This window comes from Syzygium oleosum, unplaced genomic scaffold (assembly GCF_021117445.2).
Source record: "Syzygium oleosum isolate NSW1041296 unplaced genomic scaffold, Sole_v2.1 Sole_v2.16, whole genome shotgun sequence".
NCBI classification, from domain to species: domain Eukaryota; kingdom Viridiplantae; phylum Streptophyta; class Magnoliopsida; order Myrtales; family Myrtaceae; genus Syzygium; species Syzygium oleosum.
Window position 1 is genome coordinate 2,138,965 of NW_026607500.1, and position 21,773 is coordinate 2,160,737.

Genomic DNA, 21,773 nt, shown 5'->3' on the forward strand with positions numbered 1-21,773 from the left:
AGAGCCAACGAGGGGCAGGCGAGGTCACCTAACCCAAGTGACGGCCACCTGGGGTTGCATGACCGCCCAAGCGCCGTTGGCCGAGGTCACGCGACCTCAAGCGGTCGTCACCTAGGTCAAGTGACCACAAGCGATTGTCATCGCCCGACCTCGGGCGACGACCTCTGGCGCCATATTTGGCTCGCCGGCAGTTGTAGCCCTTCGCCGGCGGCGAAAGGTAACTTTTTTTTTAAGAAAAAAAGGGTCCCAAATGCCTTTGCAAAAAAAAAAGCTAAATACTACTTGGGCCAAAATAGTTTCACAAACGATTTTTTTACCATATGCTATTTATATTTTTTCAAGGGATTTTAACCTAAAGGTATTTGCATTCCCCCAAAACTCATTTGTAAAGTTGAACCAAACGGGCCGAAGGGTTTTGTCCAAGAAGATGAAGGGGCTTGCGATATGACTAATACGAGTACGACTTCAATTGAAGTAAGAAAAAAGTTGGATTTCAGCCGCATCATTATTCCAACTCGCAAAAGGATCGATGGAGAAAATGTTAAAAATATCATGTAGGGTGCTTTTTTTGTACTATATATTCTCCCTTGTTATACAGTTCGCCCTCCAAGACTAGGGTTTCTTCTCCAAACAGAGAGAGAACCGGATGACTTCTTGGAAAAACCAGAGTTGCCAACCGAATGCAACGCCCCACTAGTTTCGGACACCTCTTTGCTCGAGAGGAAGATGAGCGCCGACAGCACGAGTTGGGGGTCGACAGAGCATGAGTACGACGTGTTCTTGAGCTTCAGAGGTTCGGATACTCGCAAGGGCATCGCAGATCAAGAACACCCGATGGGCAGCCAGTTCGGCTTGCAGCTTCTGCACGCGATCGCACGGTCCAAGATTTCGATCCCCGTCCTATCTGAGAGCCATGCTTCCAGCTAATGGTGCCTCCGCGAGCTCGTTCAGATGGTGGAGAACAGGAAGAACACGAGACACCTGATGGGGAGATTGGGGGAGGCCTTCCATTCACACAAGATGTACTTCGAGCAAAGGGATGGGGAGGCAGGGCATCAGGCGCTCAGAGATGTCAGCGTCTTGGATGGATGGGAATCAGAGAAAATCGCTAATGGGTTTGTGATTTCATCTCCATCTAAACTTTTTGACTTTCTTTATATGAGATCTTGCTGCTGTTTTCCTAAATTCCTCATTGGTAGAATCGAAATATAGTTTGTTTATAATCCTTTGCGATATGTTGCTGATATGGCGGTAGAAACGTTTGATTTATCTTGTCTTGTTTTTTGATAGGCACCTAGGAGAATTTGTAAGGATAGTTGTTGAGACGGTTCTGAGTGAGTTACGACAAGGTTTGCGGGTAGATGTTCCTGAGACTTTGGTTGGAATTGATGACCATACGAAGAAGATTGTCAGATGGCTGGACACTACTTCCAACAGAATCCGAACAATTGGAATTTACGGCATTGGTGGCATTGGCAAAATCACTTTCACCTTCGGAGAATTTGTGCATCGCAGCTTCCTTCCAGATATTCAAAAAAGAATTAAACATTATTCTCGATAATGTAGATCATAAGTGTCGACTGCTTGTTTCAACCAGAGAACATAATTAGTTTATGTCGGGAAGCAGGATCATCGTCACGTTTGGATATGAAGCTGTACTTAATCAAAGGTGGAATTTGGATTAGACTGCAAGTATGACTATCCTCAAAGTGCCTCTTAGGGTAAATCTAGAGGACTTCCTTTAGCTCTTGAGGTTATAGGTTCATATTTGTTTGTTTAATCCAATAAGAAAATATTGGAAGAACCTCATAGAGATGTCCAAAAGATATTGAAGATAAGTTATGACGCATTAGAACATGGATATCAACAAATTTTTCTCAACATTGCTGGTTTTTTCCTCGGCATGAATAGTAAATTTGTCGAAGTATGGAGGCATTTATCCAGTTTGATAATTGAAGAATTGAATCTTAGATAAAATATGGCGGTGAGTAAAGAATATAGTTAATTAGGAGATCTGAGACGGGATGTTATCTGCCTAGAAGGTTTAACATGTGGTGGTGAGTCAATGATATAGTCAATCAAGAGATCTTGGCAAGGACGTTGTGTGCCTAGAAGGGTGAGCAAGAAAAATGGTCTATGGATCTTTGAGGAAGCCTTGAAAGTATGAGAAGCGAATAAGGTAACCTTCTACATTAACATTTATCCCTGCTCTCTTAGCTCTAATGTATCTATTCAATCCAATATGTAACATCTGTTGTTATTTAATACTTCTTACCTATTAAATTGCATAATGGCAAGAGCGCTCCTGTTTCTAGGCTATTTCTCCTGACCTCTTTTCTAAATACCCTTATAAAAAATTTCTAGTAGTAAATGTAAAGAAGCTGGAGGGATGTTGCAGCTTTAAAACATGTATTTCTAAGCACATAAATTACCATGCTTCACTACAGTCATAACGCGAAAAACTACAACACAACCACAGCTTTACCAAACAGATGCTTGATGTGATAAGCACATTAAAAGATGTTACCTAGTGGCTCTTTTTCCATATCGCAAAATTTACAATGAGAGACCTTAATCGGGATATTATGAGAAAAGTAGATAATCAGTTCACTTTTAGTTGGCTTTGTTACTGTATATTATTGGCTTGTTTTTTAACAGCTTAACCTTTAAAGAAAAAAGGTTTGTCTAGAATGATATCAGAACGGATCACAAGTTCTAATCTTGGCACTCCTTGTGTTTGTTATGTCTGTTACTGTTTTTATTGTGCTTGTTTTTTGGTCTGCAGTTGTCTGTGTGATGTGTTAACGTTCAAATATGGTTTCGTGTGTAAAGCTTCATATGCGAGGAAATTGTTAAGTAATATGTCATATGCATTGTGTTGGCCTGAACTTTTTCTCTAACATATGATGCAATATTAATGATATCCAGTGTTTTGCTTGTAGGGTTCTAAAAGGGTTCAAGCCATTTGTTTTGAGAGAGATGGCACAGATGATATAGTTGACCAAGGGTGTCGAGTATACAAAAGTGAAAAGTTTCAAAATCTGTAGAACTTAAGGTTTCTTTAAGCAAGAGGTGAGAATTTTGGTGGAGATTCGAAGAAATTATTATCTGAATTAAGATGGCTTTTGTGGATGACTTGCCCTACATCTTTTGTCGCAAATAATCTTCATATCGGAAAATTAGTTGTACTCAGATTTGTCGCGGAGCACTACTTCAGAGCTCAGCGGAGGATGAAGTTCGGTCATGGTAAGATGGAAAAGCACATCCTCTTCTCTATATTTTTAAGTCCACTTGTTTTCAATAGCTAATCCCAAAATATCTGGCAAAGCAGCTAAAAGTTCTCAGGCTTATTGGTTGTGCATATTCAGGGTGTACTCCTTTACAAATTTGGAGACTCAAATCTTCAAACGATGCAACTCATGGGAATGAATTCACTCTTCTATCGGAAAGGTCAAGAGCCTCGTTTCCTTGTACTTGAGGGACTGTAAGAATCCGGAGGATAGATCAGCTATACGAGAAATTTCTACATTTTCAGGTTCTCTGAAGAAGTTGGAGACTCTTAATGTCAAGTATTATCAGTCATGATTGGACTCCCTGACTCAATAAGCAATCTTGTAAATTTGTCAACCCTTGACTTGTGTTTCTGTACAAGTTTCACTCAACTTCTGGAGGCCATTGGCTTCCTCATGAAACTGCACCATTTATCATTATAAAATTCATTGAGAAAGATTTTGACTCAATGGGGATGTTTTAAAGTAAACTTGTCCAGTTCGAGCATTATGAGTTACCTGAATCTTTAGAAAATTTACAAAGATAAGAAAGTTACCCAATACTTTTCGAAGGTTGGTCAAGCTTCAAGAGTTTAGTGCCTTGTTCTGCGTTAAATTGCTAGGGGAATTTCAAGAGAATCAGTTGCTCGTCTTTCCTCAATAGGATTGAGTTAGAGTATACTCCCATCTCCGACTTGCCAGGGAGCATTGGAAATCTTTCTTCTCTCCAGCACTTTGTACAGGGTTACAGGGAACTTCAGTTGCTTCTGGAAAGCATCCATAAGCTTTCTTCTCTTTATAATCTTGGTTTAGGGTACTGCTACAAGCTTCAATTGCTGCCGGAGCTTCCTTCAGGATTAAACACTTCTGCGAGTCACCTGCAAGAGTAGCCCATGTGTAGCTATCTCGTCTAATTCATTAAGGAACGGACTCTTCAGTCAAGCTCATGGCTGGCATGCCTCCCAGATAATTCCCCGAGACTAATAAAGCTTCTTATTTGCGTATGCTAAGTTCGAATGAATTGGAGCTAAAAGAGTGCTAATGAGCTGATTGAAATATGGTCCTGAAGTATTGATATCTCCAACAAATAAATTGAGACTGAAAGAGTTAGCTGACTTTTGAGGGCTTGACGGATTGAATTACCGGGAAGAATTGAGTATCAGTATGTGCAAGTCCATTGAAATTCTACTGGACCTTTTAGTATTAAATCGTCTGAGACAGCCAGAGATCACATCTTGCTTTAATCTAGTTGATATTTGAGGCCTTTATGAGTTGGAGTTCATGGAAGAACTGCATATTGCTCGTTGTTCGTCCATCAAAAGATTGGATTTTTCAACAATTAAAACATCTGAGAATTAATTGCTAGAGGCCGCAACAATCTACCTGATTTTTGAGGTATTGATAGTTTGGGTTTCTCGGAAGAGATAGATATCTCTTGGTACAGGGCCACTGAAAAATTATCAGAGTTATCTTGCTCTGACACCTTACAAATGTGGAACATCAGCTTCTCTTTACCGCGAAAAGCTAAATGTTGAATGGCACGACTCAAAATTTGAATATCCAGAGCAATTGTTAGTAAGAGATTGTTGTGAATTTGTCCTGGATTTGAAGCCGCTAAAGACCTTGGATATTTCTGGACACAACTCACTGCGGCGAATACCGGGATATCATAGAGCAAACCTCTTAGGCCACAACCTCCTATAGTGTCATTAAACATGTTCTGGTTCTAATGATAGAATGATCATGTACCAGAGGCAATGCTGTGTTGAGTCATATACTTTCATTGCCAATTAACCATGTCGAGATGATTCATGTAACATAACAAAGGCAAATGAAGCCAGTAGTCTACCAACTTTTTGCTGAGATTTATTAACACACTGTGTTGTCTGCTTGACTAGAGTCTTTCTTGACCGGATGCTGCTGTTTCCTCCCATGTCTTGCAAAATTGAAAGATCACTGGGAAGTTGGTCATGGAAGTTGACTACACGCTTTAGTTAAATCTTGCTCTCAGTTATCAACTAAGATTGCTTCGAACCTTCACATTATATCAATAGCCAGCAAGAGCAAACGAAGAAAAAAATTATTTTTTGAATTTTCGGTTAATTCTCTCGTTTTCTTTTCCAAATGATTGTGGCCGACGTGGACCATTGGCTAAGTTTGAGACCATAAAAGATGGGTCAGCGATAGAAAAGCTGATGTGGTCAAATGAGTAGAATTAGAGTTTTAAAAAAATTAAAACAACAAACAAAATCCTGGCCCGTCGACATTAATGACATTGATTGTCGCAGTACTTGACACGACCTTGCGCTTGAGCATCGTCCATATGTCATAGGACAATGCTTTCGATCGTGAACCGTGCGGCACGTAGATCTTAAATCACTTTGTTTGGCCTAAGTAAGCCTTACTCTCACAAAGTAGAAAAATCTTAGAAAATGGTTATATTGTTCAAAGGAAAGCAAATGATATAAGTGAGGGGAAGAGCTCCCCTATTAATACAAGAGTTCCTCTAATTACAACCATTGATCTTTATGTGATCTAACGGTAAATGATGCTAATCATCGTCTACTCAATTTGACGGATAGAGATCCACTTGATCGATGGTGTTGGATCTTGATCATTGTTACATTAGTCCATAGTGGAGATTGAATCTATCCAACGGTTGAAGGCATGAATCCTTGTCAAATAAATCTAATGGTAGAGATCGAATTCCCTTGTCAATCTAACGATTTTAAAGAACCCCTTTGGATCAATGATGTGGCGATCCTTCGGATTGATGACATGACAAACTTTTTTCCATGACACAAGGCCATGAGCTCAGAGCTTGAGTGTCTTTGCCGCGAGGCCATAAGCTCGGGGATCAAGCAACTGTGGTTGCCGCAAGCTCGAGCTCAAGCTCAAGCATCCATGGTCGTGGGCTTTAGATATGTCAACCATGCCGCTCCGTGTCCGTGGTGGCTACGAGACTTTGCATAGAGTGTCCCTGACCATGAGACTCTTGATCTGGCCACCATCGCCTTGAGTTTGAAGAGCTTGAGCTCAAAAGCATTTGAGCGGCCATGACTATGAACGTCAGGAACAGCCATTGTCGTGAGAGCTTGAGCACTAGCTCTGCGGTCACGGGGTTGCAAGAAACTGGATCGAGGAAGCTCTGGCTAATATGGCCATAAGTTTGAAGCTCAAGCGACCATGGCCGCAAGCTTGAGGTGGCAAGAGAAGAGATGGAGAGAGGCATTGATAGAAAGAATAGAAGAGAGAGAAAGGCCATGAATACCACGATATGGCACAATAGAAAGAAAAGAGGAGAGAGTGGAGCGGCCTTGCTCGCGATCTTGAATCTTGAGCTGTCGTGGCTACCATGAGCTTGAGCTCTGCGGCCGCTAGCTTTGGGCGAGGGTCGCCCTCGGCGGCTTCCCTCCGCCGACCACGGCGAAGGGGAAGAGAGAAGAAAAAAAAAGGAAAAAAAACAGAAAAAAGAAAAAGACGAAAATGCCCATGGACAAATGTATTGTGAGGTAAATGTGTCACAAGTGATATAGTTTGAGGTTTTTCGTGTCACAAAAAAAAAGTTCGGGGTAAATTTGTCACAAGTGGCATAGTTTTGGATTTTTTGTGGTGTTTTCCCTAAAAAATAACCTAAATTTAAAAATTAAAAAAAAAGAAGACGGACATAAAACTCCCTCACCGCCGTTGCCTCACCATTGTCGTTTTAGCCTTATCCTTTATGTTTTAGCTACGTAAGAGAGTGAAAAAAAAATTAAGTCAGTAATTTCCGCTAGCCAAACTGAACGGTGTTAATGAAAAAATATGATTACACAAATTTTAGAAATTGATTGCACTTTTGAAAGTTTGAGAATTCAATTGTATTTTCGTGACAAGTTTTAGGACTTCTAGTCCACTCATCCCTACTTATAAAATGCCTCTTTGTTTTGCCAACTAAGCATAACTTGAAATAGATAAGGGTTAATACCACAAAAAACCCTAAACTGGTACACTTGTGACACATTTACCCCAAACTATTTTTTTGACCATAAAAAACTCCAAATTGGTACACATGTGACAATTTTACCCTAAACTATTTTTTTGACCACTAAAAACCCCAAACTGGTACACCTGTGACAATTTTACCTTGAACTTACCACAAAAAACCCCAAACTGGTACATATGTGACAATTTTACCCTGAATTAAAATTTTAATATTATTATTTTTTATTTTTTTCGAATTTTTTTTATTTTTTATTCTTTTCTTTTCTTTTTTTTCATTTTCAAACTCTGGCCAGTCGTCGGACCAGGCGGAAGCCGGCGAGGGCGGCCCTCGCCGGATCTGGCGAGGGCGACCCTCGCCTGCGCGTCGGCGAGGGCCGCCCTCGCCGGCATCGGGCGAGGGCCGTCCTCGCCCGCCCGTGGCAAGGGAGACCTCGCCCGACGCAGCGAGGGTCGCCCTCGCCGGTATCGGCGAGGGCCGCCTCGGCATAGCGCCGCCGGGCCGCCCTCGCCGGCTGCCGGGCCGCCTCGCCCAACGTTCGGATCTGGCGAGGGCGACCTCGCTGCTCGGGCGAGGGCCGCCCTCGCCCGAGCCGGGCAGGACGGCCCTCGCCCGGGCAAGCGAGGACGGCCTCGCTCGACGCAGCGAGGGTCGCCTCGCCGCATCCGGCGAGGGCGACCCTCACCTGCGTCGAGCGAGGGCAGCCCGACGCCGGCGAGGGCGGCCCTAGTCGGCTTCCGCCTCTCGCCGGTCGCCGGACTAGCCAGAGGTTGAAGGTGAAGGAAAAAAAAAGAAAAGAAAAGAAAAAAGAAAAAATTCAAAAAAATAAAAAAATAATATTAAAAATTAGTTCGTGGTAAAATTGTCACATGTGTACCAGTTTGGGGTTTTTTGTGGTATGTTCGGGGTAAAATTGTCACAGGTGTACCAGTTTGTGATTTTTTATGGTCAAAAAAATAGTTTGGGGTAAATGTGTCACAAGTGTACCAGTTTAGGGTTTTTCGTGGTATTAACCCAATAGATAATGACATGGGGCAGTCCCTAAACTTTTTTTCCATAATTTAATATAGTCCTTGAACTTTTTTTTTTCAATTTAATCCCTGAATATGTACACTCCATTCCATATAGTCATTTTGTTAAGCGTATCGCCATACTGTGTTAATTTTTCAGAAATGGACCACTTCGTCGACATCTATTAGACCAAAATAATAATGCGAACTGTCACACCATTGTCTTAAGTCAGCAAATATTTCTTCCTCTCTTATTTTTAACTTTCTTTTTGGGCCGATAAAGAGTTGACGTGGAAACACTACGTTTGCCACCCTGGTATCAGTATGGCAAATGTAACGTATTACGGTCATGTCAGCTAACTGTGTTAAAATTTCTAATAGAAGGACCATATTGAGTGGGGTTTTTCAAGTTTATGAACTAAATTGAAAAATAATAATAATTTAGGATTTCATTTTTTTTAGATCGAAAGAAAGATTTCATTTCATCATAATAATATCTGAGAGGTACATAGAAGGCATACAAGCCAAGCAAATCCCAAATAATTATGGAACAAAGCAAAGACTAGAATTCAAATAACAAAGCACAAAACAGAGTCTGCAGTTAAAAGCACACTCTCATCCCTCAACAGTAGATCGGATTCAATGATGAGCACACACCGAGATCTTCCACTTCATTCGCAACAGCTTGCGGTGCGCGTCTAGGTTCAACGTCCTCATCACCATTGCCATGCAGATACACCAACGTCAATATGTTGAGAGAACACGGATCAAATACCTCTAAGGAATTCCTAGATCTAAACCTAAATCTAAATCTAAAAAGAGAGTAAAACCCCTGTATCTATACCTAAATTTAAATTGAGAGAGAAGAGTAGCTTAATCGTGGAGAGGTTATGAAGTTACGTCACGGACATCTTCCTCGATGGCTATCAACTGGATGAATGGCCAAACTACACTTCACGTTTACACTTCACATTCACCCGACATCAACTGCAGAAATTTATTCACACATACAATCTTCCAAAACAGATTGGGAGAGGAAAAAAAAACAATCAAAACAAAGAAAAGAAAAGTAAAGGCAACTGAGAGCCTACAGGAGAGCTTCAAAAGAGGGAAGAGTGTTTTGGGAGATGAAGGTCCCATTTGGTTCAGCTTTCCCACGGGGCTTTCGTCCTTGAAAGCTTCTTGGGGAAATGTTAGGGCGTTTGGCAAGCATTCCCAATGGGTTTTCGGCCGAAAGCAAGTATTAGGAATGCTCAAAGTTCAAAGATGGTCCAGACCAACTTTGAGCTCTTAGCATTTAGCAAATGCTGAACCTAATTTTTTTCTTCCCAAACTACCCTTACTTATTTTTTAATATTCCAGTTTTGACCCTTGTTGTTACTGTTCATCTTCTTCGCAAAAGGATGGCCGAAGACACCGAATCTGGATGACGAAGAGCCGGAGAGGGGCAGGTGAGGTCACCCGACCCCGCCGATGGCCACCTGGGGTCGCGCGACTGCCCAGGCACCGTCGGCCTAGGTCATGCGACCCCAAGCGGTCGTCACCTGGGTCGAGCGACCCTAGGAGACGGCTGCCTGAGGTCGCTCCACCTAGGCTGACACCCGCCTGGGGTCGCGCGACCTCAGGCCTCGTCACCTGAGGTCGAGCGACCCTCGGCGAGGGCCGCCTGGGTCACGCAACTCTCGCCAGGGGTCGGCCGATCTCGGGCGACGACCGCCGACGCCAGATTTGGCTCGCCGGCTCCGGCGAAGGATAACTTTTTTTTTAATAAAAAATGGATCTCAAAGCCCTTTGCAAAAAAAAAAAAATAGCCAAACACTACTTGGCCCATAAATAACTTCACAAAGAATATTTTATTAGATGCCATTTGCATTTTTCCAAGGGTTTTAATCTAAAGGTATTTGCATTCTACAAAAGCTCATTCGTAAAATTAAACCAAACGGGCCGAACAGTTTTGTCTAGGGAGATGAAGGGCTTGCGGGATGAATAATACGAATATGACTACAATTAAAGTTGAAGAAAAAAGTTGGATTTCAGCCACATCATTATTCCAACTCGCAAAAGGAACGATGGAGAAAATGTTAAAAATATCATGTACGGTGCTATTTTTGTAGTATATATTCTCCCATGTTATATAGTTCGCCCTCCAAGACTAGGGTTTCTTCTCCAAACACAGAGAGAACCGGATGGCTTCTTGGAAAAACCAGAGTTGCCAACCGAATGCAACGCCCCACTAGTTTCGGACACCTCTTTGCTCGAGAGGAAGATGAGCGCCGACAGCACGAGTTGGGGGTCGACAGAGCATGAGTACGACGTGTTCTTGAGCTTCAGAGGGTCGGATACTCGCAAGGGCATCGCAGATCAAGAACACCCGATGGGCAGCCAGTTCGGCTTGCAGCTTCTGCACGCGATCGCACAGTCCAAGATTTCGATCCCCGTCCTATATGAGAGCCATGCTTCCAGCGAATGGTGCCTCTGCGAGCTCGTTCAGATGGTGGAGAACAGGAAGAACACGAGACACCTGACGGGGAGGTTGGGGGAGGCCTTCCATTCACACAAGATGTACTTTGAGCAAAGGGATGTGGAGGCAGGGCAACAGGCGCTCAGAGATGTCAGCTTCTTGAAAGGATGGGAATCAGAGAAAATCGCTAATGGGTTTGTGATTTCATCTCCATCTAAACTTTTTGACTTTCTTTATATGAGATCTTGCTGCTGTATTCCTAAATTCCTCATTGGTAGAATCGAAATATAGTTTGTTTATAATCCTTTGCGATATGTTGCTGATATGGCGGTAGAGTCGTTTAATTTATCTTGTCTTGTTTTTTGATAGGCACCTAGGAGAATTTGTAAGGATAGTTGTTGAGACGGTTCTGAGTGAGTTACGACAAGGTTTGCGGGTAGATGTTCCTGAGACTTTGGTTGGAATTGATGATCATAAGAAGATTATTGGATGGCTGGACACTACTTCCAACAGAATCCGAACAATTGGAATTTACGGCATTGGTGGCATTGGCAAAATCACTTTCACCTTCGGAGAATTTGTGCATCGCAGCTTCCCTCCAGATATTCAATAAAGAATTAAACATTCTTGTCGATGATGTGGATCATAAGTGTCAACTGCTTGTTTCGACCAGAAAACATAATTGGTTTATGTCGGGAAGCAGGATCATCGTCACGTCTGGATACGAAGCTGTATTTAATCAAAGGTGAAATTTGGATTAGACCGCAAGTATGACTATCCTCAAAGTGCCTCTTAGGGTAAATCTAGAGGGCTTCCTTTAGCTCTTGAGGTTATAGGTTCATATTTGTTTGTTTAATCCAATAAGAAAATATTGGAAGAACCTCATAGAGATGTCCAAAAGATATTGAAGATAAGTTATGACGCATTAGAACATGGATATCAACAAATTTTTCTCAACATTGCTGGTTTCTTCCTCGGCATGGATAGTAAATTTGTCGAAGTATGGAGGCATTTATCCAGTTTGATAATTGAAGAATTGAAGCTTGGATAAAATATGGTGGTGAGTAAAGAGTATAGTTAATTAGGAGATATGAGACGGGGTGTTATCTCCCTAGAAGGTTTAACATGTGGTGGTGAGTAAATGATATAGTCAATCAAGAGATCTTGGTAAGGACGTTGTGTGCCTAGAAGGGTGAACAAGAAAAATGGTCTATGGATCTTTGAGGAAGCCTTGAAAGTACGAGAAGCGAATAAGGTAACCTTCTACATTAACATTTATCCCTACTCTCTTAGCTCTAATGTATCTATTCAATCCAATATGTAACATCTGTTGTTATTTAATACTTCTTACCTATTAACTTGCATAATGGCAAGAGCGCTCCTGTTTCTAGGCTATTTCTCCTGACCTCTTTTCTAAATGCCCTTATAAAAAATTTCTAGTAGTAAATGTAAAGAAGCTGGAGGGATGTTGCAGCTTTAAAACATGTATTTCTAAGCACATAAATTACAATGCTTCACTCCAGTCGTAACGCGAACAACTACAACACAGCCACAGCTTTACCAAACAGATGCTCGATGTGATAAGCACATTAAAAGATGTCAACTAGTGACTCTTTTTCCATATTGCAAAATTTACAATGAGTGACCTTAATCGCGATATTATGAGAAAAGTAGATAATCAGTTCACTTTTAGTTGGCTTTGTTACTGTATATTATTGGCTTGTTTTTTAACAGCTTAACCTTTAAAGAAAAAAGGTTTGTCTAGAATGATATCAGAACGGGTCACAAGTTCTAATCTTGGCACTCCTTGTGTTTGTTATGTCTGTTACTGTTTTTATTGTGCTTGTTTTTTGGTCTGCAGTTGTCTGTGTGATGTGTTAACGTTCAAATATGGTTTCATGTGTAAAGCTTCATATGCGAGGAAATTGTTAAGTAATATGTCATATACATTGTGTTGGCCTGAACTTTTTCTCTAACATATGATGCAATATTAATGATATCCAGTGTTTTGCTTGTAGGGTTCTAAAAAGGTTCAGGCCATTTGTTTTGAGAGAGATGGCACAGATGATATAGTTGACCGCGGGTGTCGAGTATACAAAAGTGAAAAGTTTCAAAATTTGTAGAACTTAAGGTTCCTTTAAGCAAGAGGTGTGAATTTTAGTGGAGATTTGAAGAAATTATTATTTGAATTAAGATGGCTTTTGTGACTTGCCCTACATCTTTTGTCGCAAACAATCTTCATATCGGAAAATTAGTTGTACTCAGATTTGTCGCGGAGCACTACTTCAGAGGTCTGTGGAGGATGGAGTTCGGTCATGGTAAGATGGAAAAGCACATCCTCTTCTCTATATTTTTAAGTCCACTTGTTTTCAATAGCTAATCCCAAAATATCTTCATTCCTCTAGATGGCAAAGCAGCTAAAAGTTCTCAAGCTTATTGGTTGTGCATATTCAGGGTGTACTCCTTTACAAATTTGGAGACTCAAATCTTCAAACGATGCAACTCATGGGAACGAATTCACTCTTCTATCGGAAAGGTCAAGAGCCTCGTTTCCTTGGACTTGAGGGACTGCAAGAATCCGGAGGATTGATCAGCTATACTAGAAATTTCTACATTTTCAGGTTCTCTGAAGAAGTTGGATACTCTTAATGACAAGTATTGTCAGTCATTATTGGATTCCCTGACTCAATAAGTAATCTCGTAAATTTGTCAACCCTTGACTTGAGTTTCTATACAAATTTCACTCAACTTCTGGAGGCCATTGGCTTCCTCATGAAACTGCACCATTTATCATTATAAAATTCATTGAGAAAGATTTTGACTCAATGGGAATGTTTTAAACTAAACTTGTCCAGTTCGAGCATTATGGAGTTACCTGAATCTTTAGAAAATTTACAAAGATAAGAAAGTTACCCAATGCTATTCGCAGGTTGGTCAAGCTTCAAGAGTTTAGTGCCTTGTTCTGCGTTAAATTGCTGGGGGAATTTCAAGAGAATCAGTTGCTCGTCTTTCCTCAATAGGATTGAGTTAGAGTATACACCCATCTCTGACTTACCAGAAAGCATTGGAAATCTTTCTTCTCTCCAACACTTTGTACAGGGTTACAGGGAACTTCAGTTGCTTCCGGAAAGCATCCATAAGCTTTCTTCTCTTTATAATCTTGGTTTAGGGTACTGCTACAAGCTTCAATTGCTGCCGGAGCTTCCTTCAGGATTAAACACTTCTGCGAGTCACCTGCAAGAGTCGCCCATTTGTAGCTATCTCGTATAATCCATTTAAAGGAACGGACTCTTCAGTCAAGCTCATGGCTGGCATGCCTCCCAGATAATTCCCCGAGACTAATAAAGCTTCTTCTTTGGGAATGTGCTAAGTTCGCATGAATTGGAGCTAAAAGAATGCTAATGAGCTGATTGAAATATGGTCCTGAAGTACTGATATCTCCAACCAATAAATTGAGACTGAAAGAGTTAGCTTACTTTTGAGGGCTTGACAGATTGAATTACCGGGAAGGATTGAGTATCAGTATGTGCAAGTCCATTGAAATTCTACTGGACCTTTTAGTATTAAATCGTCTGAGACAGCCAGAGATCACATCTTGCTTTAATCTAGTTGAGATTTGAGGCCTTTATGAGTTGGAGTTCATGGAAGAACTGCATATCGCTTGTTGTTCGTCCATCAAAAGATTGGAGTTTTCAACAATTAAAACATCTTAGAATTAATTGCTAGAGGCCGCAACAATCTACCTGATTTTAGAGGTGTTGATAGTTTGGATTTCTTGGAAGAGATGGATATCTCTTGGTACAGGGCCATTGAAAAATTACCAGAGTTATCTTGCTCTGACACCTTAAAAAAGTGAAACATCAGCTTCTCTTTACTGCGAAAAGCTAAATGTTGAGCGACACGACTCAAAATTTGAATATCCAGAGCAATTGTTAGCAGAGATTGTTGTGAATTTGTCCTGGATTTGAAGCCGCTAAAGACCTTGGATATTTCTGGACACAACTCACTGCGGCGAATACCGGGATATCATAGAGCAAACCTCTTAGGCCACAACCTCCTATAGTGTCATTAAACATGTTCTGGTTCTAATGATAGAATGATCATGTACCAGAGGCAATGCTGTGTTGAGTCATATACTTTCATTGCCAATTAACCATGTCGAGATGATTCATGTAACATAACAAAGGCAAATGAAGCCAGTAGTCTACCAACTTTTTGCTGAGATTTATTAACACACTGTGTTGTCTGCTTGACTAGAGTCTTTCTTGACCGGATGCTGCTGTTTCCTCCCATGTCTTGCAAAATTGAAAGATCACTGGGAAGTTGGTCATGGAAGTTGACTACACGCTTTAGTTAAATCTTGCTCTCAGTTATCAACTAAGATTGCTTCGAACCTTCACATTATATCAATAGCCAGCAAGAGCAAACGAAGAAAAAAATTATTTTTTGAATTTTCGGTTAATTCTCTCGTTTTCTTTTCCAAATGATTGTGGCCGACGTGGACCATTGGCTAAGTTTGAGACCATAAAAGATGGGTCAGCGATAGAAAAGCTGATGTGGTCAAATGAGTAGAATTAGAGTTTTAAAAAAATTAAAACAACAAACAAAATCCTGGCCGTCGACATTAATGACATTGATTGTCACAGTACTTGACACGACCTTGCGCTCGAGCATCATCCATATGTCATAGGACGATGCTTTCGATTGTGAACCGTGCGGCACGTAGACCTTAAATCACTTTGTTTGGCCTAAGTAAGCCTTACTCTCACAAAGTAGAAAAAATTTAGAGAATGGTTTTATTGTTCAAATAAAAGTGAATGATATAAGTGAGGGGAAGAGCTCCCCTATTTATACAAGAGTTCCTCTAATTACATGATATCTACGGTAAATGATGTTAATCATCGTCTACTCAATTTGACGGATAGAGATCCACTTGATCGATGGTGTTGACTATTGATCATCATTACATTAGTCCTATAGTGGAGATTGAATTTATCCAACGGTCGAAGGCATCAATCCTTGTCAAATAAATCTAATGGTAGAGATCGAATCCCCTCATCAATCTAACGATTCTAAAAAACTCATTTGGATTGATGATGTGGCGATCATTTGGATTAATAACATGAAAAACTTTTTTCCGTGACACAAGGCCACGAGCTCAGAGCTTGAGTGGCCATGCCGCGAGGCCAGGAGCTCGAGGATCAAGCAACCATGGTTGCCGCAAGCTCAAGCTCAAGCATCCACGGTCGCGGGCTTTAGATATGTCAACCATGCCGCTCCATGGCCATGGTGGCTACAAGACTCGGCATAGAGTGTCCTTGACCATGAGACTCTTGATCTAGCCGCCATCGCCTCAAGTTTGAAGAGCTTGAGCTCAAGCATTTGAGCTTCACAAAAGGATGGCTAACGACATCGAATCTGGACGACAAAGAGCCGGCGAGGGGTAGGTGAGGTCACTCGACCCCGGCGACGGCCACCTGGGGTCGCGCGACTGCCCAGGCGTCGTCGGCCTAGGTCATGCGATCCCAAGCGGTCGTCACCTGGGTCGAGCGACCCCAGGCGACGGCAGCCTGAGGTCGCTCCACCTAGGTCGACGCCCACCTGGGGTTGCGCGACCTCAGGCCTTGTCACCTGAGGTCGAGCGACCCTCGGCGAGGGCTGCCTGGGTCACGCAACCCTCGCCGGGGGTCGCCCGACCTCGGATGACGACCGCCGACACCAGATTTGGCTCGCCGGCTCCGGCGAAGGGTAACTTTTTTTTTAATAAAAAAAGGATCTCAAAGCCCTTTGCAAAAAAAAAAAAAACCAAATACTACTTGGCCCAAAAATAACTTCACAAAGAATATTTTATTAGGGTGCGTATGGTAACGTTTCTATTTCTGGGAACAATTTCTTTTCAGAAATAGTTTTTTCTATTTCTATTTCCTGGAAGAGTTTCTGAGCAAAATAATGCGTTTGGTAACTGAACAAAATTTCTATTTCTAGAACAGAAATGTGTTTGGTAACTGCACAAAATTTCTATTCCTGGAATAGAAAAAGAACAGAAATGCGTTTGGTAACTGCACAAAATTTCTATTTCCAATTTTTTGCATTCAAATCTATATCTTTTATTTAACTATAAGTACAATTTATAAGTGAAAAAAATCAATAAGCATGATTTATTGGTTTGTCTAATCCTTTTTATGGGTTTAAAACCCCTTTTAATCCCTAAACTAAGGAATCTTCAAAAATACCACTTGGGCACCTCAAAAATTTAAATTTCACTCAAAGTGGGTGGCCACAGGTATTCTAAGCCATTATGTGAATTTTTTTATATTTTTTTGGGGTAAAATTTATTAAAAATTTTTACTTTCCCTAAATCTTTTTCTTTTTATTTTTCCGAAATTTTTTTATGAATTTTTTTTTTAATTTTTTCAATTTCGGAATTTTGCAAATATGTAAGGGTTTTCTGAGTTTTCTGATTTTTATGGATTTTCTGAGAATTTTTCTGATTTATATGAATTTTGGGAATTTTTTAATTTTCTAATTTTTTATGGGATTTTTCTGAAATTTTTCTAATTTTTATGAATTTTCGGAATTTTTTAATTTATTCTAAGCCATTATGTGAATTTTTTATTTTTGTTTTTTTGGGGAAAAGTTTATTAAAACTTTTTACTTTCCCGAAATTTGTCTCTTTTTATTTTCCAGAAGGCTTTTTATGAATTTTTTAAAATTTTTTCAATTTCGGAATTTTGCAAATTTTTATGGGTTTTCTGAGTTTTTCTGATTTTTATGGATTTTTTGAGAATTTTTCTGATTTTTATGAATTTTTGGAATTTTTTAATTTTTTATAATTTTTTTATTATTTCCGCCGAGAATGGACCGGACCGGTGCTTTGAGACGGTTTGTAGACGACGGAGGATGGAGGAGGAGCTAAGGTCGCGACTTGAGGACCGGACCTTTCTATTTCTATTTCTATTTCTAGGAACAAAGAAGTAGATTTTTTCTACTTCTTATTTCTGCTCCGAATCTATTTCTTGGCCACTTTTCTATTCCAGGAAATAGAAAAATAAATTGCGTTACCAAACGGATTTCTATTCTTTTTTTGTTCCAGGGAACAGAAGAATAGAAAAATAGAGAAACAGAAGCGTTACCAAACGCGCCCTTAGATGCCATTTGCATTTCAACAAGGGATTTTAATCTAAAGGTATTTGCATTCTCTCAAAGTTCATTTGCAAAATTGAACCAAACGGGTCCGAAGAGTTTTGTCTAGGGAGATGAAAGGGCTTGCGAGATGAATAATACGAATAGGACTACAATTGAAGTTGAAGAAAATAGTTGGATTTCAGCCACGTCATTATTCCAACTCGCAAAAGGATCGACGGAGAAAATGTTAAAAATATCATGTACGGTGCTATTTTTGTAGTATATATTCTCCCATGTTATATAGTTCGCCCTCCAAGACTAGGGTTTCTTCTCCGAACACAGAGAGAACCGGATGGTTTCTTGGAAAACCCAAGAGTTGCCAACCAAATGCAACGCCCCACTAGTTTCGGACACCTCTTTGCTCGAGAGGAAGATGAGCGCCGACAGCACGAGTTTGGGGGTCGACAGAGCATGAGTACGACGTGTTCTTGAGCTTCAGAGGTTTGGATACTCGCAAGGGCATCGCAGATCAAGAACACCCGATGGGCAGCCAGTTCGGCTTGCAGCTTCTGCACGCGATCGCATGGTCCAAGATTTCGATCCCTGTCCTATCTGAGAGCCATGCTTCCAGCGAATGGTGCCTCCGCGAGCTCGTTCAGACGGTGGAGAACAGGAAGAGCACGGGACACCTGACGGGGCGGTTGGGGGAGGCCTTCCATTCACACAAGATGTACTTTGAGCAAAGGGATGTGGAGGCAGGGCAACAGGCGCTCAGAGATGTCAGCTTCTTGAAAGGATGGGAATCAGAGAAAATCACTAATGGGTATGTGATTTCATCTCCATCTAAACTTTTTGACTTTCTTTATATGAGATCTTGCTGCTGTATTCCTAAATTCCTCATTGGTAGAATCGAAATATAGTTTGTTTATAATCCTTTGCGATATGTTGCTGATATGGCGGTAGAATCGTTTAATTTATCTTGTCCTGTTTTTTGATAGGCACCTAGGAGAATTTGTAAGGATAGTTGTTGAGACGGTTCTGAGTGAGTTATGACAAGGTTTGCGGGTAGATGTTCCTGAGACTTTGGTTGGAATTGATGATCATATGAAGAAGATTATCGGACGGCTGGACACTACTTCCAACAGAATCCGAACAACTGGAATTTACGGCATTGGTGGCATTGGCAAAATCACTTTCACCTTCGGAGAATTTGTGCATTGCAGCTTCCTTCCAGATATTCAAGAAAGAATTAAACGTTCTTCTCCATGATGTAAATCATAAGTGTCAACTGCTTGTTTCGACCAAAGAACATAATTGGTTTATGTCGGGAAGCAGGATCATTGTCACGTCTGGATATGAAGCTGTATTTAATCAAAGGTGGAATTTGGATTAGACTGCAAGTATTACTATCCTCAAAGTGCCTCTTAGGGTAAATCTAGAGGACTTCCTTTAGCTCTTGAGGTTATAGGTTCATATTTGTTTGTTTAATCTAATAAGAAAATATTTGAAGAACCTCATAGAGATGTCCAAAAGATATTGAAGATAAGCTATGACGCATTACAACATGGATATCAACAAATTTTTCTCAACATTGCTGGTTTCTTCCTCGGCATGGATAGTAAATTTGTCGAAGTATGGAGGCATTTATCCAGTTTGATAATTGAAGAATTGAAGCTTGGATAAAATATGGTGGTGAGTAAAGAATATAGATAATTAGGAGATCTGAGATGGGATGTTGTCTGCCTAGAAGGTTTAACATGTGGTGGTGAGTAAATGATATAGTCAATCAAGAGATCTTGGTAAGGACGTTGTGTGCCTAGAAGGGTGTGCAGGAAAAATGGTCTATGGATCTTTGAGGAAGCCTTGAAAGTACGAGAAGCGAATAAGGTAACCTTCTACATTAACATTTATCCCTGCTCTTTTAGCTCTAATGTATCTATTCAATCCAATATGTAACATCTGTTGTTATTTAATACTTCTTACCTATTAAATTGCATAATGGCAAGAGCGCTCCTGTTTCTAGGCTATTTTTCCTGACCTCTTTTCTAAATGCCCTTATAAAAAATTTCTAGTAGTAAATGTAAAGAAGCTGGAGGGATGTTGCAGCTTTAAAACATGTATTTCTAAGCACATAAATTACAATGCTTCACTACAGTCATAACGCGAACAACTACAACACAGCCACAGCTTTACCAAACAGATGCTTGATGTGATAAGCACATTAAAAGATGTTAACTAGTGGCTCTTTTTCCATATCGCAAAATTTACAATGAGAGTCCTTAATCGTGATATTATGAGAAAAGTAGATAATCAGTTCGCTTTTAGTTGGCTTTGTTACTGTATATTATTGGCTTGTTTTTTAACAGCTTAACCTTTAAAGAAAAAAGGTTTGTCTAGAATGATATCAGAACGGGTCACAAGTTCTAATCTTGGCACTCCTTGTTTTTGTTATGTCTGTTACTGTTTTTATTGTGCTTGTTTTTTGGTCTGCAGTTGTCTGTGTGATGTGTTAACGTTCAAATATGGTTTCATGTGTAAAGCTTCATATGCGAGGAAATTGTAAAGTAATATGTCATATACATTGTGTTGGCCTGAACTTTTTCTCTAACATATGATGCAATATTAATGATATCCAGTGTTTTGCTTGTAGGGTTCTAAAAAGGTTCAGGCCATTTGTTTTGAGAGAGATGGCACATATGATATAGTTGACCACGGGTGTCGAGTATACAAAAGTGAAAAGTTTCAAAATTTGTAGAACTTAAGGTTCCTTTAAGCAAGAGGTGAGAATTTTAGTGGAGATTTGAAGAAATTATCATCTGAATTAAGATGGCTTTTGTGGATGACTTGCCCTACATCTTTTGTCGCAAACAATCTTCATATCGGAAAATTAGTTGTACTCAGATTTGTCGCGGAGCACTACTTCAGAGCTCAGCGGAGGATGGATTTTGGTCATGGTAAGATGGAAAAGCACATCCTCTTCTCTATATTTTTAAGTCCACTTGTTTTCAATAGCTAATCCCAAAATATCTTCATTCCTCTAGATGGCAAAGCAGCTAAAAGTTCTCAAGCTTATTGGTTGTGCATATTCAGGGTGTACTCCTTTACAAATTTGGAGACTCAAATCTTCAAACGATGCAACTCATGGGAACGAATTCACTCTTCTATCGGAAAGGTCAAGAGCATCGTTTCCTTGTACTTGAGGGACTGTAAGAATCCGGAGGATAGATCAGCTATACGAGAAATTTCTACATTTTCAGGTTCTCTGAAGAAGTTGGAGACTCTTAATGTCAAGTATTATCAGTCATTATTGGACTTCCTGACTCAATAAGCAATCTTGTAAATTTGTCAACCCTTGACTTGAGTTTCTGTACAAATTTCACTCAACTTCTGGAGGCCATTGGCTTCCTCATGAAACTGCACCATTTATCATTATAAAATTCATTGAGAAAGATTTTGACTCAATGGGGATGTTTTAAACTAAACTTGTCCAGTTCGAGCATTATGAGTTACCTGAATCTTTAGAAAATTTACAAAGATAAGAAAGTTACCCAATACTTTTCGAAGGTTGGTCAAGCTTCAAGAGTTTAGTGCCTTGCTCTGCGTTAAATTGCTAGGGGAATTTCAAGAGAATCAGTTGCTCGTCTTTCCTCAATAGGATTGAGTTAGAGTATACACCCATCTCCGACTTGCCAGAAAGCATTGGAAATCTTTCTTCTCTCCAACACTTTGTACAGTGTTACAGGGAACTTCAGTTGCTTCCGGAAAGCATCCATAAGCTTTCTTCTCTTTATAATCTTGGTTTAGGGTACTGCTACAAGCTTCAATTGCTGCCGGAGCTTCCTTCAGGGTTAAACACTTCTGCTAGTCACCTGCAAGAGTCGCCCATTTGTAGCTATCTCGTATAATCCATTTAAAGGAACGGACTC

General features: G+C 40.5%; 1 protein-coding gene and 2 pseudogenes across 4 annotated transcripts; all 3 read left to right on the forward strand.

Annotated features, from left to right (window-relative positions):
- Window positions 1-521: 521 nt before the first annotated feature.
- LOC130140133 (disease resistance protein L6-like) lies at window positions 522-3,727 on the forward strand (annotated as a pseudogene).
- A 6,655-nt stretch (window positions 3,728-10,382) lies between these two features.
- On the forward strand, window positions 10,383-13,537 carry LOC130140132 (disease resistance protein L6-like). Of its 4 annotated transcripts, none has more exons than XM_056318721.1 (5): window positions 10,383-10,916; window positions 11,092-11,977; window positions 12,741-12,870; window positions 12,978-13,040; window positions 13,128-13,537. In XM_056318721.1, the coding sequence occupies exons 1-2, from the start codon at window positions 10,528-10,530 to the stop codon at window positions 11,333-11,335; spliced, it is 633 nt and encodes a 210-aa protein (XP_056174696.1). In that variant the 5' UTR covers window positions 10,383-10,527; the 3' UTR covers window positions 11,336-11,977; window positions 12,741-12,870; window positions 12,978-13,040; window positions 13,128-13,537. The 4 variants fall into 4 exon arrangements, with proteins under 4 accessions (XP_056174696.1, XP_056174698.1, XP_056174697.1 ...); XM_056318723.1 differs by having other exon boundaries at window positions 13,177-13,537; XM_056318722.1 differs by having other exon boundaries at window positions 12,988-13,040.
- Window positions 13,538-18,234: 4,697 nt separating this feature from the next.
- LOC115668733 (disease resistance protein L6-like) lies at window positions 18,235-21,309 on the forward strand (annotated as a pseudogene).
- Window positions 21,310-21,773: the final 464 nt, after the last annotated feature.